The 23,177-nt window shown below is 41.8% G+C and overlaps 1 protein-coding gene across 2 annotated transcripts in view; it reads left to right on the plus strand.

Annotated features, from left to right (window-relative positions):
• Positions 1-23,177, plus strand: part of cntn1a (contactin 1a) — a 73,857-nt gene that overhangs the window by 40,357 nt on the left and 10,323 nt on the right. For both annotated transcript variants that reach the window (XM_080474901.1, XM_080474900.1), the window contains exons 3-15: positions 156-194; positions 10,290-10,416; positions 11,897-12,075; positions 12,370-12,465; positions 13,687-13,893; positions 15,078-15,177; positions 15,454-15,635; positions 16,180-16,304; positions 16,756-16,873; positions 17,080-17,227; positions 18,050-18,177; positions 19,732-19,904; positions 20,715-20,838. In XM_080474901.1, the coding sequence (XP_080331027.1) occupies positions 156-194; positions 10,290-10,416; positions 11,897-12,075; positions 12,370-12,465; positions 13,687-13,893; positions 15,078-15,177; positions 15,454-15,635; positions 16,180-16,304; positions 16,756-16,873; positions 17,080-17,227; positions 18,050-18,177; positions 19,732-19,904; positions 20,715-20,838 (1,746 nt within the window). The remainder of the gene's footprint in view (positions 1-155; positions 195-10,289; positions 10,417-11,896; positions 12,076-12,369; positions 12,466-13,686; positions 13,894-15,077; positions 15,178-15,453; positions 15,636-16,179; positions 16,305-16,755; positions 16,874-17,079; positions 17,228-18,049; positions 18,178-19,731; positions 19,905-20,714; positions 20,839-23,177) is intronic.

A 23,177-nucleotide genomic window follows, 5' to 3' on the forward strand; every position in this document is an offset into this window, starting at 1 on the left:
TAAAACATAATGCAGCAAAAAGACGGGGTACAGAAAGATGTATTGCATTTTTCTTATGAGAAGTGTTGGAAATACACCTAAAAGTCCTGATATGTTGTCACGTATTCGCAATATGTTAAATATGCTAACATGACTTCCTGTCTGAACTGTTGCAGGTGCATCGGGCCTTGGGGAAGTGCCTGACTTTTATAGAGGTAAGATTGATCAGGCTGCTGGAAGCTAATCAGTGTTGTATGAAATCTTCATGTGCCCGTGGAGCTTTTCACCCTGGTGAAAAGAGATGTGTGCGTGAGGGTCGTGCCGTGAAACTATTCAGTAAAAAAATGAACCTTTTCACACATGCATGATTCTCGCCAGTGAGTTTTCTCTCTCTGCTGACAGACGCTTGTATATTGGGCTTTCCAGTGTGACTGATTGAGCAAGATTCCGCATTGTACTTCACTTCACGAGCAGGGAGTTGAATGGAAATCCAATTTAGTGATTTCGTCGCACTTTCTGGTAAACAATTTTTAGTCCCTAAGCATTTTCTGGGGGGGGGGGGGGTCTGATTGAGCTGGAGTCGTAGTAAATTTATAAACACGAGAGACTGGGACCGAAGAGGTAGCATGGCTGACGAATCATTTTTTTGGTTTGTTTTTTTAAGAGAAATCTATGATTCCACAGACTATGATCGCAGAGAAATTCTTGTTTCTGATTTATAGCCCTCAAACAGAGAAAAACAACCTGCACCTGTTGACTAGCTGGATGGTGAAACTGAGGAACTGGCCAAAGCTGTGATTCATAGCCGAGGCCGTGCTGCTGGACCTGTGATTTCTTATCTCACTGTTTTCATACGATATCAATACAATCACCATCCCTGCCGTTTCAGTTTAGATTCTTCTTTATATTCGCTGGAGAAAGGCTGATTGTTTGCCAAGAAGGTTTAGATTTCCATGAAAAGACACACAATGTATTCATACTGTCCAAGATATGGTTTGTTTTAGTGTAGCACTGTTTTTTGGGGGATATTTGAAGGCAGATCTTACATATTCGTTAGAAAACTGAGCCAGTTTCTGCAGTTTTTCTATTTAAAAAGAAATGGCTTTTTGGTCCACATCCCTTAGAAAGCCTCTTCACATATTATACAACCCATTTATGATTCAGCAAATGCACAATACGATGATGCAGCTTTTGTAAATAAAGAAAGCAGCATTGCCTTTTCTCTTTGGATTATATTGACACTATTCAAGCAGTGCTGTGCTTTAACTCCAGATGAGCTTTCGCTGCTCAATACACTCTCAGCTGTGATAAAAGTATAATAGTATTTATCCGTCAGGGCTGTGTCAGGAGTGCAGCTCTCTTTTCTCGAGGTCCACAAAAGGACAAGGTTAATGAAAATCCATCTTGAGATCGGGCTTTTTTCACCACTGTTGCTATTTTTGGCTTCTCCCGGCAGCTGTGCATTAATCCTACTGAGAATGGTTAAAGTCCAAGTCATTACACAGCACCGGCCACATGAACGCAGGATGGTCATGAGACTGGGAAGCTGTATTTGAGCTGATGTACCTCGCTGTGCAGCTCTGTGGGAGTGATAGATGAGGCAGAGGAGAAAAGAATTATACATGGCCGTATGAGTCATAACGCAGCCTTTCGCGTTCACTGTGTTTGATGGAGGTTTTTCTTATATAGATTCATAGCTGCTACTTTCTTTGCAGGAGTAAGATGAAAACAAAGAAAGATTTGCTTTTGATTCTAAATCACTTCATGCTGGCTTAATTAGGCGTACCAAAGAGTTTTATGATCATGGAAATCCTTAAATATCCTGAGAGTTACAATCACTAACGTATCAAAGGCACTTCTATATTTGCTCTGGTTTAAAATGTGCTTATGAAAATGTGTAAATAAATCAATTATTATTCAGAATGTCTCCACTGAAGAGCTGCACCACACAAAGTACTTCAGAACTACTCGTATTAAGTCATCAAATCAGCTGCAGTATTATTGAAAGGGGAGGAAAGTGCTTTGAATAATGAGTGAACATGAGTGTGCATCTGTTTTTCTACTTGCACGACATTGCGGAAAAATCAAAGATTTGCTAAATCTTTGTCTTGCCCTTAATGGAAACAGAATATTTTTAAAGTTTATCTTACTACACAGTCCCTATCTTTCAGATGGGTAATAACACGTTTATTTTTTTTTACTGCTTGGCTCAAGAATATCTCCTCATATATTCAGGTATACTGAAATTGTGACACTTTCCTATATTTCTTTGAGCTCCATTTGCAGTCCAATGTTTTGACTGTGGCAATTTTTTCTCCCACAAAGGTACAATACGTTGTGAGTAAAACTGCATAGGAATATTTTCAAAGATTGGAACTGGAGATATAACCACCATGGCTTTTTCCAAAGGTCCGATGCAACAGTAAATCTAATAATCAAAAATGAATGTGTTTTATTTCTTTTGTTGAATCTGAGCAACAATCCAGTGGTAAAACTGAGTCGTGGCGCTTCAGAGGGACGCCAGACATGTGATGAGCAGCAGTCACTGTGGAGCTGCCAGACTGTGAAGCCTCAAAGAAGTCACTGATCCTGGCCAAGAAAGGGTCTAAAAATAGTCCCTATTGATCTCGACTTACTTGGCAAGAAACTGATGTATTTTTCCAGTATATTGGGATTTCTTTAGGTTGAGCGTGCTGGTAAATTTGAATTTGAAAAACCTCTGCGTTGTAAAGAAGGTGTGATGCACCCTGTATTAAAAAAACCCACAATGTATTCTTGTGTATTTCATATAATTACGATGCTAGGTTGCAAGGCTGCGACTTCTGATTATTTTCACGATTGTTAGAATGTATTAGAATGGTTTACAATAACCAATTTTCAGGATAATGTCAAGGCTTAAACTTAAAAATGAGAAAAGACGATTATTAACCAGTGGCAGATTGAAACCACCAGAGAATATCCACATTAACAGTTCAAAATGCTTGATTCCGTAAAAATGATTAAAGTATTGCCATTCAGCTGTCTCACTCACACAGCTTGTTTGTTAAAGAACGGGAATACATCTGCACGTTTACACCATGTTGCATGAGGTTTGTGAAAGACTCGCTGTTCGTTTCTGGGAGAGGCAGGCTGTCAGCGAGGGGTAAATTGGAAAAAAGTAAGGCTTGTCGATTGGTTGCTTGGGAACAAGTTGTGATGCTTGGTGCAGGCTGGTGGATGCAGTGGAGGAGAGCAATCATATTTTTAGTGGTCTCTCTCTCAGTCTTTCGTTTGTTTGTTTTTGTTACTGCCCGTTCACTCTCTTCTCTCCAGCGTGAAGTGTGGACTCCAGTGGATCATTCTTTCTGTGTACGTTTAATTTCTTCCTGAACAAGCTGGCTTCATCTCCACACATCTGCAGAAATAACACGGCATGATGTAACCTGGGTGTATTCTGCACTGTGATGCACACACACTGCGCCGGTAGACTATAGGATCCGGTTTTTAAGGGCAGTCAGCAGTAAAGAAAATGCTGGTGGGGCTTTATGATTTTGAACTCCTCGTCAAACCTGGACACAGATGAAGGCGCAGTCATCGGAGTAGGCAGAGTCGATACCAAACTCCTCAAAGGTCAGCGCATTGTGTAGGCGGCCTTCCAGCTGGGACACGCTGCAGGATTCCTCCTTTCTCTGACAAGTGGGCATACTGAGCTTCCTCAATGTCCGTCTACGTCGGAACCAGGTATTAACTCTTCACAGGCTGAAAAATTTCAACATTTTCGAATAGGTTTTGGGTAAGTTACTGAAAATTAGTAATTAACTAGTTACTTCTTAGAACTATAGCTACATAAATCTAAAGGTTACTGGTTACTTTGAGCTTCACTTTGAGCTTTATTGTTGTAGTATTGCTGTTCACATTGTGTCGGTCAGGCTTATATTGGATGCTGTTTAAGTTATATCTATTAGATGGTGGAAAATACTGTATAAAATATGTTTAAGCTAATGATGTTTTGAAGAGGTGCACGGTGCTGCAGGTGCTTGCCTGCTCTGGACAGAATAGAGCGGTGTAAAAGATGAATGGATGATGTCTAGAAGCAGCAGGTAAACGCCACACAATCAGCAGGCAGCTCCTCTAAAGATGATCTTGCTTTCATGCACTCATAGCTGCTGATTCAATACAGGGACTGAGGATATATAGTCTCGTGTCTCAGTCTTTCTTTAAGGATGGAGACACTAACAGAGACTCTTTACATATGACCATTTATGGAAACTAATTGCTTGTGCTTTACTACAGAAATTAGTGACGCCACAGTAACGTGTTCCTTTACGAGCCGTTCATCTCGGTACTGGTGTTGCTCACCCGATAACTTAACGTTGGCGGATTCTTTCTGGACTATCTCAGTGATCCGGGTGTTGAAACGGCTGTCAGTGTTTCTGTTTCTTAACAATTCCAACTGATACTTGGATAATTGTATAATGGCCTGTGAAATCTCCCTACATTCAGAATTGTACATCTTGTTTGGACTGCTCCTGTCCACACAAGCTGCCATCTTGGAGAAATAGTTCTTGACAGGAGCTATGATTGCACGGCCGGCTCTGTAGTCACTGTACACGATCTGATACTGACCACATCTCTGCAAATAATTGAGCCTGCGGCGAAGCAGAATAATTAAATATTATTTAACTCGTAAAATTAAAAAAAATTAAAAAAGGATTTTCCACTCTAGGGACAGTTGGGTTTGCCTCATTATGGGGCTTTGGGGCTTGTGGGTAATTATTGCTCGACTGTGCTTTTGGTGCCTCAAGGACACAATATGCTGTCTGTCCCACTTGGACACACTTTTGGTCATGCAAACAAACCAGATGTCGCCATAAAACATCACAGCACGTAAAGTGGAATTCTTGAGAGGATTAGGCTCTCTTGAGATTTTGAGTAGTTTCATGCCTCCTACCTTCAGCTGGAATTAACAGCAACACACACATTTTTATATTTTTTTGCAAATAGCAACAGCATATGAAGAAATATAAAGAGAGAAATGAAGAGATTATATTTCTAACCATTATTATTGGACAAGCCAGCAGGCCATTGTCTTTTTTCTATATCATACCTAAAACGACTTTGAATAATTCATGTCACATTAGAAAGAGATGCTGAAGAAGATAACAGGCTCTGAAAATAACATGCTGTGGTATTTCAAATTTAAATCGGTCTTAACATACCTGCTGCTGAGCTGAATGGGATCGCCTTTGTTTGATAATGAATTTTGTCCAGCCAGAGATCATCTCCAGTCAGCTCTGGAGACAGAACGCTTTTCACTTTGCTGAATACTTCTGTTTGTGCATCTTCATTCCTTTTTTTTTTTTTGGACAGATGTGTCCCTCGATGAGAGCCACTGTTCCCTCTTTCTTTCTTTTCTGGGTGTATTTGTGTGTGTGAATAGGGCGTGGGATCTTTCAGTTGACTATTGTGTAAATAATTACTTGCCAGTTTAACAGGCCAGCTCAGTGCATCTACAGCGGAGTCGTGCCAAGATAGAAAACAGAGAAAGGGTTTGATGAGGAGACAAAAAAGCAGAACCTTAGAGCCACACAGATTAGGAGGACGGATAATAAGAGGACTGACAGACTGAAGCCATGTTGGAAAGCTAGAAAGAGGTTTTGATGTGCTTTGGACACATCGTATGACAGTTGTTTAGAATTAGTCTGAAAGAGGGTATGAGAGAGTACATAAGAGTGGTGGGCAATGAGAGGAAGGGTGAATCTTTAACCACTTCACGCCTCAGTCGTGTTTAAGTTCAACGCTTCACTAGAATGCCAGAAGCCTCATTATGCCAACATGCTGCTTGTCAGCAGGGCTACTAATGAGTCCGACTGTGTCCCAATTGAAAGTCTCTCTGAAGACCAATGACATTGTAGCTTTCTCAACTTGACAATTCCCTCAAATGTAGCCCCCAAACGTGTCCTCCCTTTTTCAAGACCGTGAAGGATTCGTCATGTGTAATCTTCACAGCCTCACATATCCCAAGACTGGTATTGCAAGTCAACATAGATCAGCGTGACTCCAGCAAAACTTCCCGCCTGGTGTATGTCCGTAGCCCATCCGGCTGTTCTGTTGTGGACAACGGACCTAAACAAACCCGCAGGAACCACAGGAGTGTCTCTCGTGGCTTTCAGCTCAATCATATTAAAAATGAAGTAAAGTATCTACAGCCCCTCGAGTGAAACAAAAGCACAAAATTGCCTCTGTGTTCGTTTTCAATTTCCCTCCCGTGTTTTCGGGCTGATTTCACGGTTGCACTGCAGACTACCCAGCTTTCAGAGGAGCCGTCCACTCGAGACTGATGAGGCTTTTTAAAAGTTGCAGACCTTTAATTGAGAGGCAACTGTCTCTAATAGCTGCACTTATTAGCATGCAAACGTTTGTTACTTAGTTCCTGCCGTGGCTCCAGTGTTAAATGTTATGCATCACGGTCCTGTTCTTCTTCACTGTCTGTGGAGAGCAATTGGTTGGATATTGCCAGCTATCGATATATTGTTAATATTTCATAGACCAACCAGAATCTGTTAGCAAACTACATCTATCTGCTGTTCTCTCAAATAAAGTACTACAAGCACCCAAAGAGCGTACTAACTATAAACGTACAGCACAATGTGCAGGTTTTGCTACACCAATGTGAAATGATTAAGTGTAGATGACCCTATAGGACCAGCAGATTATAATAAAAACAAATGCAATGTGACTGCTGCTTCACAATTGTAAATGTGAGCTGTAGTGTGTTAATCTTGTGTTACTTTCCACTCTAAGCTCTGAGCAGCACAAAGTGCATCGGAGCCTGATGAACTGATGACACGTCGTCAGTTTTGCAAATACTTGGTAATAAAGCAGAGTGCTGAACAAACTAAAACAGCAACTTGATGGCAGGGCTGGAACATTAAACGGTGCATTACCGGCGCTATCATATTAGCAAAATTACTTGTGCAATGCATGTGGAGATTTGGGAGTGTTCCTCACTTTGTGTATTTGTGCATGTTTAATATGTTTAGTGATTACTGATATGTCTGTATTTACAAGGCCCTATAAATATCTCTGCATTCGTTTCAACTTCAGATATTGTCTATAACTCAGATTAGACTGGCAGGCGCACTATTATCAGTCCAGATCTTATCCCATTCTCTCATGTTAGACTTGAGATTCAATAAGTACTACCACAGTGCTACTTAATGTTATGAAGTCTGTATGTCTGAGGAGATCGCCTGTCTAGATTAAGGGCAAAGAAAAATTTGTAGTTATGGATAAGTCTCTGTCATAAAAATCAGCTTGTAAAAAAAAAATAAAAACAGCAGAGGAGCCAGCGGGGGATAAAGTCTGAGACATTCACGGGTCTTTATAAGCCATACACCAACCTCGGTCCGCAGACACAAGCATATTACACCAGATAACATATGAATCGATGTGCACAGACTCAAACTGTTCTGTACATACAAATCCAAGTATGAGCACACAAATTATTACAGTAACACAACTATTAATATACACACATACACACACAAGTTTTATGACATAATCAGAACCACTGGAGAGAGAAATGCTTCAGATATTTCAATTGAAAACTAAAATGTGATCCTGCGTCTGCATTTTGTGGCCGTCAGTATATTCAAGTCAAAATAAAAAGCTATATGATATAATTATGTTCAGCGGTTTCATCAATATATCTACAGACCTTTAGCTATTGTCAGGTGATGTCTCCTCATGACGGTAGACAATTTGTTGACGCATCTTCAAAATCAGAAGGTTTTATCCTCTTGGACCATGAATATCTCTACAAATTCTTTCTGTTAAAAGGTGAATGACTACCAAAGCTGCTTTTAGTAGTGAACTCAGGGGAGTCTTTTCAAAGTAACTAGTTGAAGAAATCTTTGAAATGTTAGGAAAGAGGAGTGCAGAGTAGGATAGAGGTTAGAGAGATGTAGAGAGCGCAGCAGAGTCAAGCCAGAAAGTGAAAGAAGGCAGAGAGAATGGAGGAGGCCTGTGTGTGTGTCTCCAGGCAGCGGGCCTTATGTGGCCTGCTTCAACACCCCCTTCCACCATCTGTCACTTCCCACATTACTCGGAGAGGATAGAAACGGCACTCGCACTCATCTCCCGGAGTTACACTCCAACTGCTATTTCAGCAGCCTCAGCGACTCCCCGCCACGAGCCCATCCCACATGTATCTTTCATTTTCACATGTAAAGCATTCATCTTAAGCCCAACCGTAGAAGAAGGTCACGATATCGTCCTCATCCTCATCTTCAAGCGTCTGCTTCTTCTGTTTCCTTTTCCCTTGTTCCCAGAACATAGATTCTCACTTAATTTGCCTCCCCTCAGCCCCACAATGGCCCATTTACGGTATTTCTAATTTTTCTCCCAGCCAGCAGTAATCCAGAGTCCTTGGGATTTGCATCAATGTCAAGCACTCGCACACGGTTGGCTGCTGGAGTGTGTGAGTGGGAGTTGATCCGGTCTCCTAACGTCTTAATTGCCGCCTCCTGGTTGTCGGTGTGGGCTTCGAGGGTAACTTGCGGCCGTGAGCCTTCACACGGGTTAGGATTACCAGATTCTTTAAAATTCCTCTCGTTTCTGATAGCAGAGATGGATGAATATTCAACTAGTTCGGGGGTATTAAACCAACCTGTCAGTTTTGGGGTTTAGGTTGACACAAATGTCAAGCAGTCATGTGCATTTGTAGAAAGCACAAGGACGATAGTGGCGTCTGGATCCTTGATTCCTTTGAAAAACAGACATTTAAACTATCATTTTTAACTATATGATAAAGATGGGACATACTTGTAGACATATATGGATGCAGTAATAAACCTGTGGACCAAGTCTGATCTATTGGCGAAATTGATCCTCTTTTGTAGTTTTCTTGATTCAACTTGAGGACACGGGGGGCTTAAACCGGCCACAGATGACCATTGGTGTAAACAGGGTACATCCTAGACAGTTGGCCAGTACATGCATCCATGATTTCCTGTGTTCGTAAACTGGAATCCCTGCAGGGAAAACCCTTACATGCACAAGAAGTACATGTAAACTCCACACAGAAAGGCACCACACCCCAGCCCATATGCAAACCTCTGTACGAACCACTACACTCTTAAAATTGGTCCTGAGCTTTCAGTTTACTGTCCTCACCTAACCCCACATTTGCTCCCCTGCTTATGTTTCACACCTGCAATGTGGATGATTCCTGCAATTTTTTGAATTTTATTACTCCCTAGTACAGTAATACTGTCTTTTTGTGATAGTAAACAGCAGCGACCGCTGTCACTCAAGGTGTCCGGATATTATAAATGTGAGCTTCTTATATTCAAATTGGAGTGTTCGCTGAGTGAGTCCGGCCGTGGCCGGGTTAGAAGGATCGAGGAGGTGCAGGGTGTGACTGTGTGAAAAGAAGGAGCGTCTCCCCGTTGGGATGTCAGCTGTGCTCTCTTAGAACCACGACACACAGGAGCATAACAAACGTCCGCGCGCTCACATTCACACAGACACACACACACACACACACGCCCCACATTGGTATTCCTGCAGTCACCTCCACACACACTCTTGATCTGAGAGACTAATCAACGTTTGGGAACATTTCGCCTCGTTGCTTATTCATAGCTCGGCATTGTGTTTATGTCTTATTCATGCCAGCGCTCGTGACGTGTGTCTGTTCTAATGAGTAATCGGGGCTAATTGCATGTGTGTATTGATGGTGTAAAAGGCAAATTGAACCCAGAAATGCATTTTCATCAAGGAGACTCCGCTCCCTGAAATTTCCTGTGCGACTGCTCCTGGCGCTGACGGTGACACATGCAGTTTGAAAAAAAAAGAAGAAAAAAAGGTTTGGATTATGCTAAGTCAAGGTGGCATTTCCACTTCCAGCATTTGTATTAGTGTATCAGGATGCAGTAGCAATAGATGAATGTGTCACTGTGGTTTGGCACCTGAGTGAGCACATCTTTTCCATGATTAGTGTGACATTGTGATTTGGAATAAATGAGAGGCTTATTTCTGTGCACCAATGCCTGAAAGAGTTACTGTGGACTCGCGAATTGGATCAGTTCCAGCTGCAACTAGGATTTATTTAAAAGCAGCTACAAAGTACTGGAGGTACTGTATGCGTGTGTCACCAACCAGCCTGTATTATTAAAAGGCAGCGCCTCACACAGGCCATTTCCCAGACTTGTGAGTACTTTCATCTCTAAGGAAACTGCCCCAGAAGCTCCAGACAGAGGCTGACATCTTACAACTTTATTGAAGGTGTTTGTAGGTCTGACTCTGGTTTATTCTCCTGTCAACAGATGAAGCCACAGGTTATGGGCCAGTGTTTGAGGAGCAGCCGGTGGATAGCATCTACCCGGAGGAGTCACCCGAGGCCAAGATTACCATGAACTGCCGGGCAAGAGCCAATCCACCTGCCACATACAAGTAACATATGTTTCCCATAACCTCAGTCTCATTACCGCATGCTGTGCATCCGGTCCACCTCCCGCAGCTCGCCATCACTCAGACTCCATCAGACGCTGTTTTATGGGCTACCTTTGAATAGCAAGGTCACAAGGATGTTCATGGTAACTCTGATGGACCTTCAACCCCCACAGTTCGCTACACGCGTGTGCGAGACTCAATTTCATGCCATTCCTAAAGAGATGTGTTGTTTTCCAGCAAAATGCACATCTCATTTTGTTCACAGTATGGGTTTTTTTCTTTCTCCCCCCTTTATGGTAGCATGATTTTAAAATGAGATATGCCAGAAACACCTCATAACAAATAGGATCCTACAACCGGAGCACAAACAAAGCCGGCGTCATATCTGCACCTAATTTTGCGGATCAAAATATAAAGTGTTTTACATTATCCATTTCATTTTAGATTGAAATGTATGTAAATGACATTGACATGCATTCTCTAAATCAGTTTCATTGTCAGTGATACAAAAAGTGGATGTCAAAAGGGAGGTTGTAAAATTGTTAATCTGCAGTACTGTACAGTGAGAGTATGGACACACAACTGCATTAAATAGTCTGGAAAACCTAAAATAACCGGAGGAATCACAGATTTCTGACATCTGCCGCAGGTTACATCTATCAGTAGTGACAATTTTGGTGAAAATCTGTCATGTAGTTTTGACATAATCCTTAAAAGCCTATAAAATGAAGTCCTGATCCACAATCCGGATCTGGATCACCTCCAAAATTTAATGGAATCTTTCATGGCCTAATATGTACCTGTGGTCTTGCCAAGAGACAGAAAGACAAACAAATATACACCGATGATTTTATTACATCCTTGGCCGACGTAATAATGTGATGCATTGTGAGGTAAAAATATCAAACTTGAGCTGTTGCGACGGCTCCAGATGGGGGCAGCTAAATGCACCATCTTGTGTTAGTGAGTTATCTGTGAAATCTTTTTATATAGTCTGCAACTGTTGTGTCTATGACCCTTATCTTTTTGCACCAAAACTTTAATCCGTCTTGGTTTTTCCCAACCCTAAAGTGGATCAATGGAATTGATCTCAAATACACTAACAATGAATTATCCTTTATAATGTGTGTGTTTATAAATAAAGTGAATTTGTGTATCCTAACTAATTTCTGAAAACGTACGGGAACGGTGTCACCAGTCCAACAGGAGCATTAGAAGCAGAGAGTATCAGATGGAATAAATTGAATGAAACAATGGCCAAAGTTTTAAGCAACTACTGACTAAAAACAACAAGCTTTCAAAGCTCTGAGAAGGTCCGCGGGAAGACTGGAAAGAGTTACTTAATGCTGAAATCCAAAGGGCACAAGTGGTGTCACTAAAATCTTGTACTCGTACCCATAGTGATAGTCTCCCCTCTGAAATGAGACGGGTAATAAAATCCCATGTTAATCTGGAGTAACCCTGTTTGTTTTCTTCGCAGATGGATGCTGAACAATGTGGACCTTGACCTGAATGAAGAGGGCAGCCATTACAGCTTAGTGGGTGGCAACCTGGTCATCAGCAACCCCATTAAAACCCAGCATGTAGGACAGTACTCCTGTTTGGCTTCCAACATGTACGGCACGGTTATCAGCCGCGAGGCCTCCGTCCAGTTCGGATGTAAGTGGCCCAGACGTGAGCCCTGCTCAGGCTGGAGAGCGCACTGTCCAGAGTTCACCCTATTGCACTGGCGTGGGCCTTCAGATCATGTACTCTGAAAATTGCAAGAGTGGCTTCTAACAATCGTAATTGGTGTGACTGGTGTGACTTCGATATGACTGTGTGGCTGATGTGTTGTGATTGAACTCCCTCCATTGCTCAAGTTCAAATCAATCGCAATTTTTGAACAACCAGAGTTTTTAAGAGATCAAGCTTGTGACAGAGTTCACGGATTTCTCCCTTCATCTTTTCCAGACCTGGACCTTTTCTCCTCAGAGGAGAGGTCGTCGGTGTATGTGAAAGAGGGACAAGGGGCGGTGCTGCTCTGCGCTCCCCCTCCACACTATCCAGGTACAGTGTGTATTTGCTGGTGTCGTGTCGGCTCATCGTTTAGCATGATTATCTTATTGGTGAGTGAGTAGTTATTACAGTGTCGTCAGTCCTGGTGATTCAGATAGAGTCTATCTGATAGACTGAAGAGTTAACATTTGTCGTGTAATAGGAAATACGATAATAGTCTGCTGTAGAACACTAGAAATTGCAGCTTTAGACAACCCACTCTCCAAATTGATGACCTGAAAGTGATGGCCTGAATTAAAACGTGAAGTATTTAGTTATATTTATCCAATCTCTGAACATGTTTAACTAAATATTTGATCTTATTATTATTAGCATTGATAATATTTAGCCATACTCATCTCCCCCAAACACTTTTCTTCCTATTTACCTAGTTTTAGTGGATACAATATGTAATTCTTTATTTCTTACACTATTTCAAATGATTTTTGTCTTAATTTTTTGGTTTTTGGTTTCATTGTTTGTTCTGTTTTGTCTTTCTTGTTTACCAATCCGATAGCAAGCTTTTGCAACAAAATTTAATTCAAATGTGCATCAGCCAGTGTATGTTCTGGTTGGTAATCAAGCGACTATTCCATTCTATTCTATTCTATTCTATTCTATTCTTTTGATTGCATTGGCATGCTTACTTGTCAAAACTAAAACTCATTGACTATTTATGAAATCTCTGATACAACCAAAGAGTATGAAAATAGAGCTATGCCCACTTAAACTCCTCGTTGTTGTGCCCCCAGGACTTCTGCACTTCTGCAGCCTTTCAATCAAAGACACGATTCATCAACACTTCGGGCATTTGTAACATTCCTACTTGTAGTTATCTGGGTGAAAAGTGCAGAAGCGCTCACCCGTTTTTGACAACTCCAGAGCCATTCAATCAACATAAATCCAGACATCCCAGTAATAAGAGGGTTAATATTCATGCTAATCCATGCTCATCCATCCAGAGCATGAGAATTACCTCAACATGGCCATGTACTTACAGCGTGCCTCTATTAGCCATTCCAGCTGAAAGAATCACAAGATTTCACTGCAAGGTCAACAGATGCTTTAATTATAAATTCCCTCAGAGCAGAACCAGTTGCATTATTACTGCTCCGAATGTGTTTATAAGATTGAAACAGAGCCAGCTTCACAAGCTTCCAGGCCTTTTGGCTTCATCCAGAGCCGCTGATGTATGTCCAGGCGCTTGATTAACGGCTGGTCGTTTCTCCACAGCCGAGCTGTCGTTCCGCTGGATCCTCAATGAATTCCCCACCTTCATCCCACTGGACAAGCGCCGTTTTGTCTCGCAGATAACCGGAAACCTCTACATCTCCAAGGTGGACTCCTCAGACAAAGGCAACTACTCTTGCATCGCATCCAGCCCGTCGATATCTAAGAGCGTCTTCTCCAACTACATCCCACTGGAGCCTCTGGCTGAACGTTAGTAACTCGCTGCCTTTTTACCTTGTTTCTTACAGATGTGGTTTAAGCTTTATATATAAAAAATAAAAAATCCTCTTACACCCACATGGATTGTTGACAACATCTTTTTAAAATTTGGTTTAATAATTATTAGAATTATTATGATGTATTACTCGTTTGTGTTTGAAACACTCTGTAAATAGATAGAACAAAGAAATACAACTGAGGGATCAGACACGTGTATATAATTACGAACAAATCCTTGGAAATACTTTGCACATTGTACTTCACACACTCTAATGCTGATGAAATGTGGCGTGAGAACATAGCAGGACCTCAAGTGTTGGAATGATTCTGCCTGCATCAAAATGCCGCAAGTTTCATTTTCTCTTTTTCCTCTTTCTAATAAATCACTATCATTAATCCCATTAGTGGCTGTTTGAAATGCGATTCTGCTATTGATTTTTAAATGTAACTTACAGGAATAAATGAGCTCAGAGGTGGACTGATGCACAGTCAGGGGTTGTAACAGAGACATCAGGCTATAGGGAATGGAAATGGATAGAAACAAACACTAAAGCTGTGAATTCATGTGTGTAGTTTTTATTAGTATTAAGATGTTTTTCGTCAAATTTTGAACAAAACAAAAAATACAAAAAACTTGAGTTTCACTTGTGGCAAAAAAAAAAAAAAAAGTCTTTGAACACTTGTTATAACATAAATACAAATAAATTTTTTCACTAAACATTTATTTGGACTGATATATTTAAGTATCATCTAAGTATAAAATGACTTGCAGTAACTTCACATAGTGTGTTATAAGTGTACAGTACAGTATACACTGCACATACCTGTGCATGTTGTAGGTTTTTATAAATGGCTTTCTCTGTCATTTTCCTGGGTGTGTTGTCACAGTCCGCTGCAGCATTGTGCCGGTGTGGTACAGCATATAAACATCTGACAGCTTCAAAGACCTTATTTATGCATCATTTTTTTCTGGATTCTTAGAAATAACAGAATGAATTAAAGGGCCTCAATACGAAAACTAGATACAAGTGTGAACCGATGAACGACAATTCTATAGGGGAACACTTGAAGAAAAGAAATAATATGATTACACTATAATGTTTTTTTCAGTTCGTTGCAGAAATCCGAGATGTGTCTTACACATGAGTCACAAGCTTCTTTGTTTCTCTACTCAGGTCCCCTCAGGAAATACCCCGCTGACCTCAAAGTCAAGTTTCCAGACACCACTGCCCTGGTGGGGCAGAATATCACCCTGGAATGCTTTGCTTTGGGGAAGTAAGTGAAAGAAATGTGGGACAATTTTAGGGGTCCAATATAATTCAATATTTCTAAAAGGAATATAAAGATGAATGAAAGTTAAGACTTCACGATTCATTGGTCTCTTGAAACATTTAAATTGACCTTAAATGCGTGTGGTGAAATGATATTTACCTTTAATCTGTTTTCTTTCATTCATTTTTCAAAATGATGATGACTTGAGTAACCGCATGCAAAGGTGTTTTATTCGGAGAACTGGCATGACTGTTGGTTCTTTTATCTTTTCCTTCCAAGTCCCGTCCCAGAGATCCGCTGGAAGAAGTTAGATGGACAGCTCCCGCCCAGTCATGAGGTGCGGCTGGGAGGAACTCAGCTGCATTTGTACAACGTGCAATTTGATGATGGCGGCACCTACAAGTGCGAGGCAATGAACTCCAAAGGAAAGGACTACCACACGGCGCGAGTGTCCGTTGAAGGTAGGAGGTGCTTTTACAAGCACTGGATGCAAGATTTTACTTTTGTAAGTGTTTGCTTGTCCAGACCAGACGGCCAATTGCCCGACGTGTCCACAGGAAGTCAATTATAAGTATTCAAATAAAAATGTGCGAACATGATGCATTCAACTTAACGGCTCTCCTTCTATTTATAAAGTGTGGATTGCAAGATTCAGGCTCATAGTAATAAAAAGAAGGTTGATGCAAGAACAGTTTTTACTGAGATGTACTTATTTATTGGTATGGAGGGTGAAGCCGCGTCCACATTTTGCGCATAAGAGTTCAAGGCTTAAAACTGAAAAGACACGGAAAGATTCAACACTGATGCACATCTGAAACAACAAACAATCTGCTTTGCATTAAGAGATACAGTATACCTACAAAGACCAGAACTGAAGGGAACTTGTAGTTTGGAGTATTAATTTCCCAGTCTGTTGTTTTTAATCCTTCCCATTTCAATGCCTCGGCAGTATTGTATTTTATTGGATTTGGCTCATGCTGTCACCCCGTTCATCCTCATTGGCAGCTTATCCAGAGTGGGTGGATCACATCAGCAGCACGGAGAAAGACCTGGGCAGTGCCTACAACTTGTCCTGCACAGCTGGGGGCAAACCTAAACCCCACATCCGCTGGATGAAAAATGGACAACCGGTAATATTCCACCTCATGAATCTTTATTGTGGGTAATTCAGCGAAAGCTGTGAAGTACTTCAATCTTTCCTGGTAGCTCTGTTAGCTCTTATTGTATCAGTGTGCAGCCGAGGGTAGCTACAGTCGCACAGCAGACACAGAAAGCTGACACAGTGGGGCGCACATCATGGCAGGAGAAAGTACCTGTTGTTACTGAGCTGTTGCCAGCGTGTGTTGTTTAAGAAGAAAACTGTCGGCAGGCTTGAAAATACACCCGAGAGCAGCAGCATTGCCGACAACACAGCAACAGAGTTTCTTGAATTTATAATTATGCCTATACAATAAAATAAAATATAAAATCAGCTCCTAGTCAAATGTACTGGATGTCGTCTGTTCTCGAGCGTTGTGTCTTTGCCTCTTAATGGAATTTTGATCGAGCAGAGAGTGTTTTAACTCCCGTTGTTTCTCACAGCTCAACAGGAAAGACATGAGGTTCAGCAGCCTGACGTTCGACGATTCGGGGATGTATCAGTGTATAGCGGAGAATCACCACGGGGTCATTTACGCCGATGCAGAGCTGCGTGTGTTCGGTGAGTCAACCTTTGGCCGTATCAGGCTTGCAGGGGGTCATGTTTCAAACTGTCAAACTGAGAGCTCATTATGACATGGCGTTTAGAAAAAGAAAAACCTATGTAAAACAAGTAGAGCACACATTTCTATGAATATCTACTAAATATATGCCTTCTTGCTTTCAGTGTAAGTTTGTTATGAATAATTCATCCTGCTGCTTCCCCAGCCTGTGCGCCCACATTTGAACACAGCCCACTGAAGAGAGTAATGGCTGCTAATAACGGTCGGGTGGTGATTAAGTGTCGACCTAAAGCGGCCCCGAAGCCCACCTTCTCCTGGAGCAAAGACACCGAGCTGCTTTTCAACTCCACCAGGTGAGCCAGCTCTTCATGTGATGACACTCTTCTTTTTTTTTCCTCCTCTGATCAAAGACACCTTAATAGACTTTAATTGCTTTGTAAAAGCTGCTTCTTCACAACAGTGGTTTCCTTTTGTTTTTTTTGTTGCTATTATTCATCAACCGTCACCTATTCTCTGTGGCCGAGACACATCAGTGTCCTGAAATTCACCGTGCCGCTTTCCCTAAATGAGACTTTAAATTAAAAAGCAGCAACTTAATATTTGCGGCTCTAAATAAGCTCTGGTTTTTCTAAATCTTTATCTGCCAGAAACGTCTTTAATGTTGTTGTTGTGCCGAGCACATCTTCGCCCTCTGTCAGGAGCCGACTTTAAGCTCATTTTTAAGATCAGTGTGGACAGACTGATGCGTAAACCCTTGCTTTATGCCCCTCGCTGACAAAACAATCCTAATCTTGAGAGCTCAGACATCCCAACTCTTCCCTCCCCACACACACTTCACCCCCTCTGCTGGAAAATGACATATGCATCTTAATGCTCTGTGTGTCCACTGTCTGTCTGAGAGAGGGTATCAAGTGGTGATGTGGCAACTGGTACCCCCGAGTTTCTTCTCACTGAGACGCTTCAAGTTTCCTTTTTATTTATTTATTTTTTTTATTGAAATGTCCGATATTCATTAGGGAACCAGCAGATATGCGATGACTTTCATCACACCAGATATCCCAGGAATAACATGCACTGGACCTCTGACCTTCATACTGTGATGAATATTTCATGGCACCTGGCGCTCTCTCCTCTGTGTGTGTGTGTGTGAAGGTGTAATTGTGGTTTCTCCTCAGGGTGTTCACCTGGGAGGACGGGAGCCTGGAGATCCTCAATGTGACGAGGGACGATGAAGGAAAGTACACCTGCTTTGCGGAGAACAACCGAGGGAAAGCCAACAGCACGGCCACTCTGATGGTCACAGGCAAGTTTACTGGCGCCAACTTTAGGTCAAAAAGGCAAAAGTGGCATTTAAAAACAAATCAAACCTATATTATAAAAAATAATATACAGAGCATAACTGTAAATGTGATAAAAAATATATAAACTCCCAATACATTTGACGTTTGAAAAGACTTTTATCTTTCAATGGATTACAAAGTTAAAGTTACACTATGTAAAATTCAAGTAATGCCTCTGTTTCTACATTGGGTGGCAGCGTTGAGTCACGTTCCTGATTCCATTGTGGATCCATTGCCTGACTTTTAACAGGGTCGTCTCTTATTTTCGGCTTGTAGTTGCAGTGGGTAAATGGTGTTTACCTACCTGACATGTAGAGTACATCACTGTGTCGAAGCCAGGAGCTTCACCAATTTTCTCTCTGAGCGTTCTCATGCACCCTGCTGCCCTACTGTGGGGCAAACTTCTATTGCAACAGGGTTTGGCACGTTGCTGATTTGGTAGCAAAACAAGCAGAATATCACACAGTCGTCTCCACATAGTCGGTATATAGCAGATTGATGCCGGGGTTACACTCCTCTGCGCTGAGGTGTAGTGGTCAGCACTTCATTCAGTCTGGTTTGGGGGGGGCGTTCCTCTCACAACCCAAAAACATTGAATTGAGGCCCATTGGTGTCTCTAAATTGTGAATGAGAGTCTATGTGATTGTCTCTCAGTGATTGCCATGTGATGGACTGACAGGTCGTGCAGCTTGAAATCTGCTGTCACTCATTCTCTCCTGGAATCGTAACTTCGATTAGCATTCTAGAAGATAAATGGATGGATTATGGAACCTGGTTGATATAAAGGATGTCCAGGTGTAATGGAGTGTTGCAAAGGCTGTACTTGAAGCTAAAGCGAAGGTTTGATTTAGAGAACAACATTCATTTGATATTTCGTTTTATGCGTCTGATGTTTCCAGGACAGTCGGTGTTGTGTTGACTGATGTCAACCTCAGCTGGCAATCACTGGTGTCGCTCTCAGTCACAGCCAACAGTCCCGACCTCCAAATGTCGACTGTGGTTGAATAATGGGTCTCTGAACAGAGCGACAGCATACACGCTCCTGCTGGATATTCAGTCTTCCCCAAGGGCAAAGGCATGAGGGGGCTGCTTTAGATCCAATGTGACAAGCACTGAGCTCTTGTGCTGTTGTGTGGAAACAATGAGGGAAAACTTTATTTATAAACAGACTTAAAATCATTTATACAACAAAATTAATACTTGAAAAACTGTTTTATTTGGAGTCATTTATTTTCTTGCTATGTCAGCGTTCAGTCATTTTTACATTGTACAGTCTAGTCGTGCTCTATGTGTAACTCTTCTGCCCTCTGCTGGACATCTCTGCATATTGAACAGTTGTAGCTTTTTTCTCCAAATACATACTGCAGTTTCTGCTTTAGGACTCCGTTTTTTATACAAGAAATTAGTTTTTCTATAGATGACAGACTTGTTCTTCCTTTTTTTTTTATAAATGATAACGGTGACAAGAGCGACTTATTTCCCTTCACTGTGAGTTCTTGTGCAATTTTGACCCCCAGAGTCTACAAAGATCACCTTGGCACCATCCAATGCTAATGTTCAAGTGGGAGAGAATGCGTTGATGCAGTGTCTGGCGTCGCACGACCGCTCTCTGGACATCACTTTCATCTGGTCCCTGGATGGCAGAATTATCGACGTACACAAGCACAGCCAACACTACGAACGCAACCCCGTGAGGCACCGTCCTGCTCAGTGCATGTTTTTAATGTTTTTAATGTGACCAGCACGAGTAACCTTCAGAGTTTAACGTGGATTACTTTGGCCCGACCACAAAAGCTCAGATTTAGCTTGGAGCCCATCCACATCAAAACCATATTAGAGGTCGTGTTGATGGCTCTTCTGTTTTGTTCTGAAACGGAAAACTAAAGCACGGTTTAATAGAATGTGGCTCCAAAATTCATTTCACATACCCTGAGTGGAATACTGCATTCTATATCGGTTTAATAGCGATCCCCGCTAACATCCATTACTGTTGACATGACCTACTCCTGGTCTCTTAGTGACGCTCTAACCAGAAGTGAGTGATCGGCCTCTCTCATTTGTCACTCTGCCCGCTAAGCAAACACCATATTATGACTGTGATTGATGATACCCCACTTTTCTAAACACGGAGGATTTTCCCCTCGTAAAACTGGGGTTCAGTTGCACCTCATACTGTTTCTGCGTTATGAGCAATGCCAGTTTGAGTCGTCAGCAGCTGTAGGCCAATGCAGCAATGTATTTGTAAGGTACTGCTTCCTACTGTTTTCCGCCTTACTCTTGTGGGACTGCTGACTGCAGCGAACACTATATGGATTTGGACATTTTTACATTTGAAACCTTCTGACCAGATTTCTTGAAGCCCTTTAGTGACATGACTAGTATTGACATCACTGTCTGTGCGTTTCCAGATGAATTCAGACTGACTGATAAAACATCACTGTCTTGTTATGAAGTGCAGACGGTGATTTCTCATTGATCTCTTGTGTTGTTTCCTTTGCAGAATGGGAGCACAGATGGAAACCTGTTGATCAAGAATTCTCAGCTGAAGCATGCTGGACGCTACACCTGCACTGCACAGACACCGGTCGACAATGTTACTGCCTCTGCCCACCTAGTTGTCAGAGGTGAGTTGTGAATAATGTACGACAACGCTGAGAATACTCTCGGTCAAACACTGGGCAGCTCTGTCTATTTTACATGTAATATAAGTTATTAGTTTTTGTCCTTACCAGAAATTTGAGATGGGACAGAATTTATATATTAAACCTTGTCATAATAAAGATTAAGTCACATTTGAAATCTTGACTTCAAATGTTCTGCCAATCTAATCAACCAAACTCATTTCCACTCATGTGCTGTCAAAGTAGATTAGCTGAGACTCTTGGTGTTAGTTTATTTTAACAATTTGTAATTATGTTAACAAATATTTTCCAGTGTTTTAATGTGGATAATCTGTTAAAACACGTGTATACTTAGAAACTAACACTACAGATTAATGTTGCTAAACTAGTGGCCCATGGGCCAAACCCAGTCCACCAGTGGGGTCTTATATGGACCGCTGAAGGAGCTTACAAAATATATACCACACTTTATTTAGTCTCTGTGCTAAAAGGATATTAACAGTCCCGCTTTAAATGGTATTTATACAGTCTGGAAAACACTGGAAAGTCTACTGGGTGGGGGAGAAAAAGAGATTTAGTGGGGGTGGGTAAAGCAGCAGGAAAAGTCTTGAGGCTATTGGACGCCTTCTCCCAGCATGAATTATTTCCTTTTCATTTTGGAGAGCAAATCTTGGTTAAAAAGAAGAAAAAAAAAGCAATAAATGGAGTGTCAAATTTTTAGATATTGTATTTTAAAACACATTTTGAGGGTTGAATCTGAAGTAAATTTGAATATGTCCCCACTTGGAGGCACATCAAGTTAGACATTGGTTTGAACCCCGGTTGTGGTAAGAAGGACATCCAACAGAGAAACCAGCCGCGTTGCGATGACTTCCTGTGGCGACCCCAGTAACACGGAGCTGCTGAACAGAGGCATGGGTGCAAACAATTGCAGACAATATGTATGGAGTCACCAGATGTTTCAAACTGAAAGCATTTAAGAAGAGTTCTATTCTCTCATGCTTATTGACCCCAAAGCCATTAACAAATAATATAAAATAATGTGAAAAACATTACGAAGGCAGGCATTTAATCGAACCAACTCTTCTGCATGTGCGAGTCAAAGTCAACATTTTTCCATGGAAAACAAAATGTAAATCCCTAAATCACTTTAAAACGATAAAATCTTACCAAATGCTATCTGCTGTGATGAAAAGTGTGTATGTGTAAAAAAAGGAAATGGCCACAGAGATATGGAGCTAATACTGTACCGTATGCTTTCCAGTTCATATTTGAAGAGAATCTTTTCAGGGTGGTCGGATCTTAGCCTCTTTTTTGGCCAAATATTGATTCAAATTGTGAGGCTCCATGCAAATGAGTAAAACGGATGTGGATAGAAATGTCTTGTGTGCTCATGCATAAGACCGAGGCACAGAGAGAACACAGAGTATCGCCGGCTACCAGAAAAGGTCAGACTAACTGAGGTAGATGGCAAAAACCAGCCGTAGCCTTTTTAAAATGGATGTAAACATTTTTTCATGCTTTTCGATGACCCTTTGTTTAAAATCTGTTGTTTTTGTGTAGCTTTGTCCAACAAGGTAAAGTAAAAGAAAAAATAAATAAATATGTTGATGATAGTGATGATCTGCTACAGTGGTTGTGTACGTGCATTAGAAGATTAAACAAATTGGCTTTCTACGTCAGTAGAGGGCCAGCTTTCACCAGGTGTCATGCCAGGCGATGAGGATCCGATGAATCATAGATTTTTATCTCATGTCAGTATTTTAAAAAGGACAGCTGCTGATTTCAGTGCTTGTTCTTCTAACCGCGTACAGCAGATATCGACGCACACGCAAAGTAAACACCGCCACACTCCCATAGCACTCCCTCCTTTACTCGTATTTCTACTGCTGGATGATTCACTGTGCCTTGTTTTTCACCCTCCACTTCCCGACGACTCAGAGCTTGCCTTACAGCTCTCTCTCCTCAGCTCTCGATACAGGCCCAGTGTCGGCAGACAAAGGACCTCTTCAGATAGAAGCCCGGGAATTCTGGCAGCGATTTGGCTGCCAGTGATCCCTGTTGTGTCCTGGGTGTGCTGCCGCTGCCGCTTTTCAGAGCAGGTGTTGACAGATGGTCAGGTGAACGCACAGCGGAGGACTGTGACGTCTCCCCGAGTGTAACCAAAGCGCAGGTCCCGGGCTGCTCTTAATGGAGTGCCAAATGCCAGCAGCCCGGGGCGCAGCGAGGGGGAGATGAAAGACAGCCATTTATCACGGCAGATGAGGAAGCAGATCTGTTTCAGGCGATTGTCAGAGCAAACAACACAGCACTGCACCTGTAGCTTGTTATTATTAGGGATT

Source organism: Lipophrys pholis, assembly GCF_963383615.2.
Source record: "Lipophrys pholis genome assembly, chromosome: 11".
Taxonomy (NCBI): Eukaryota; Metazoa; Chordata; class Actinopteri; order Blenniiformes; family Blenniidae; genus Lipophrys; species Lipophrys pholis.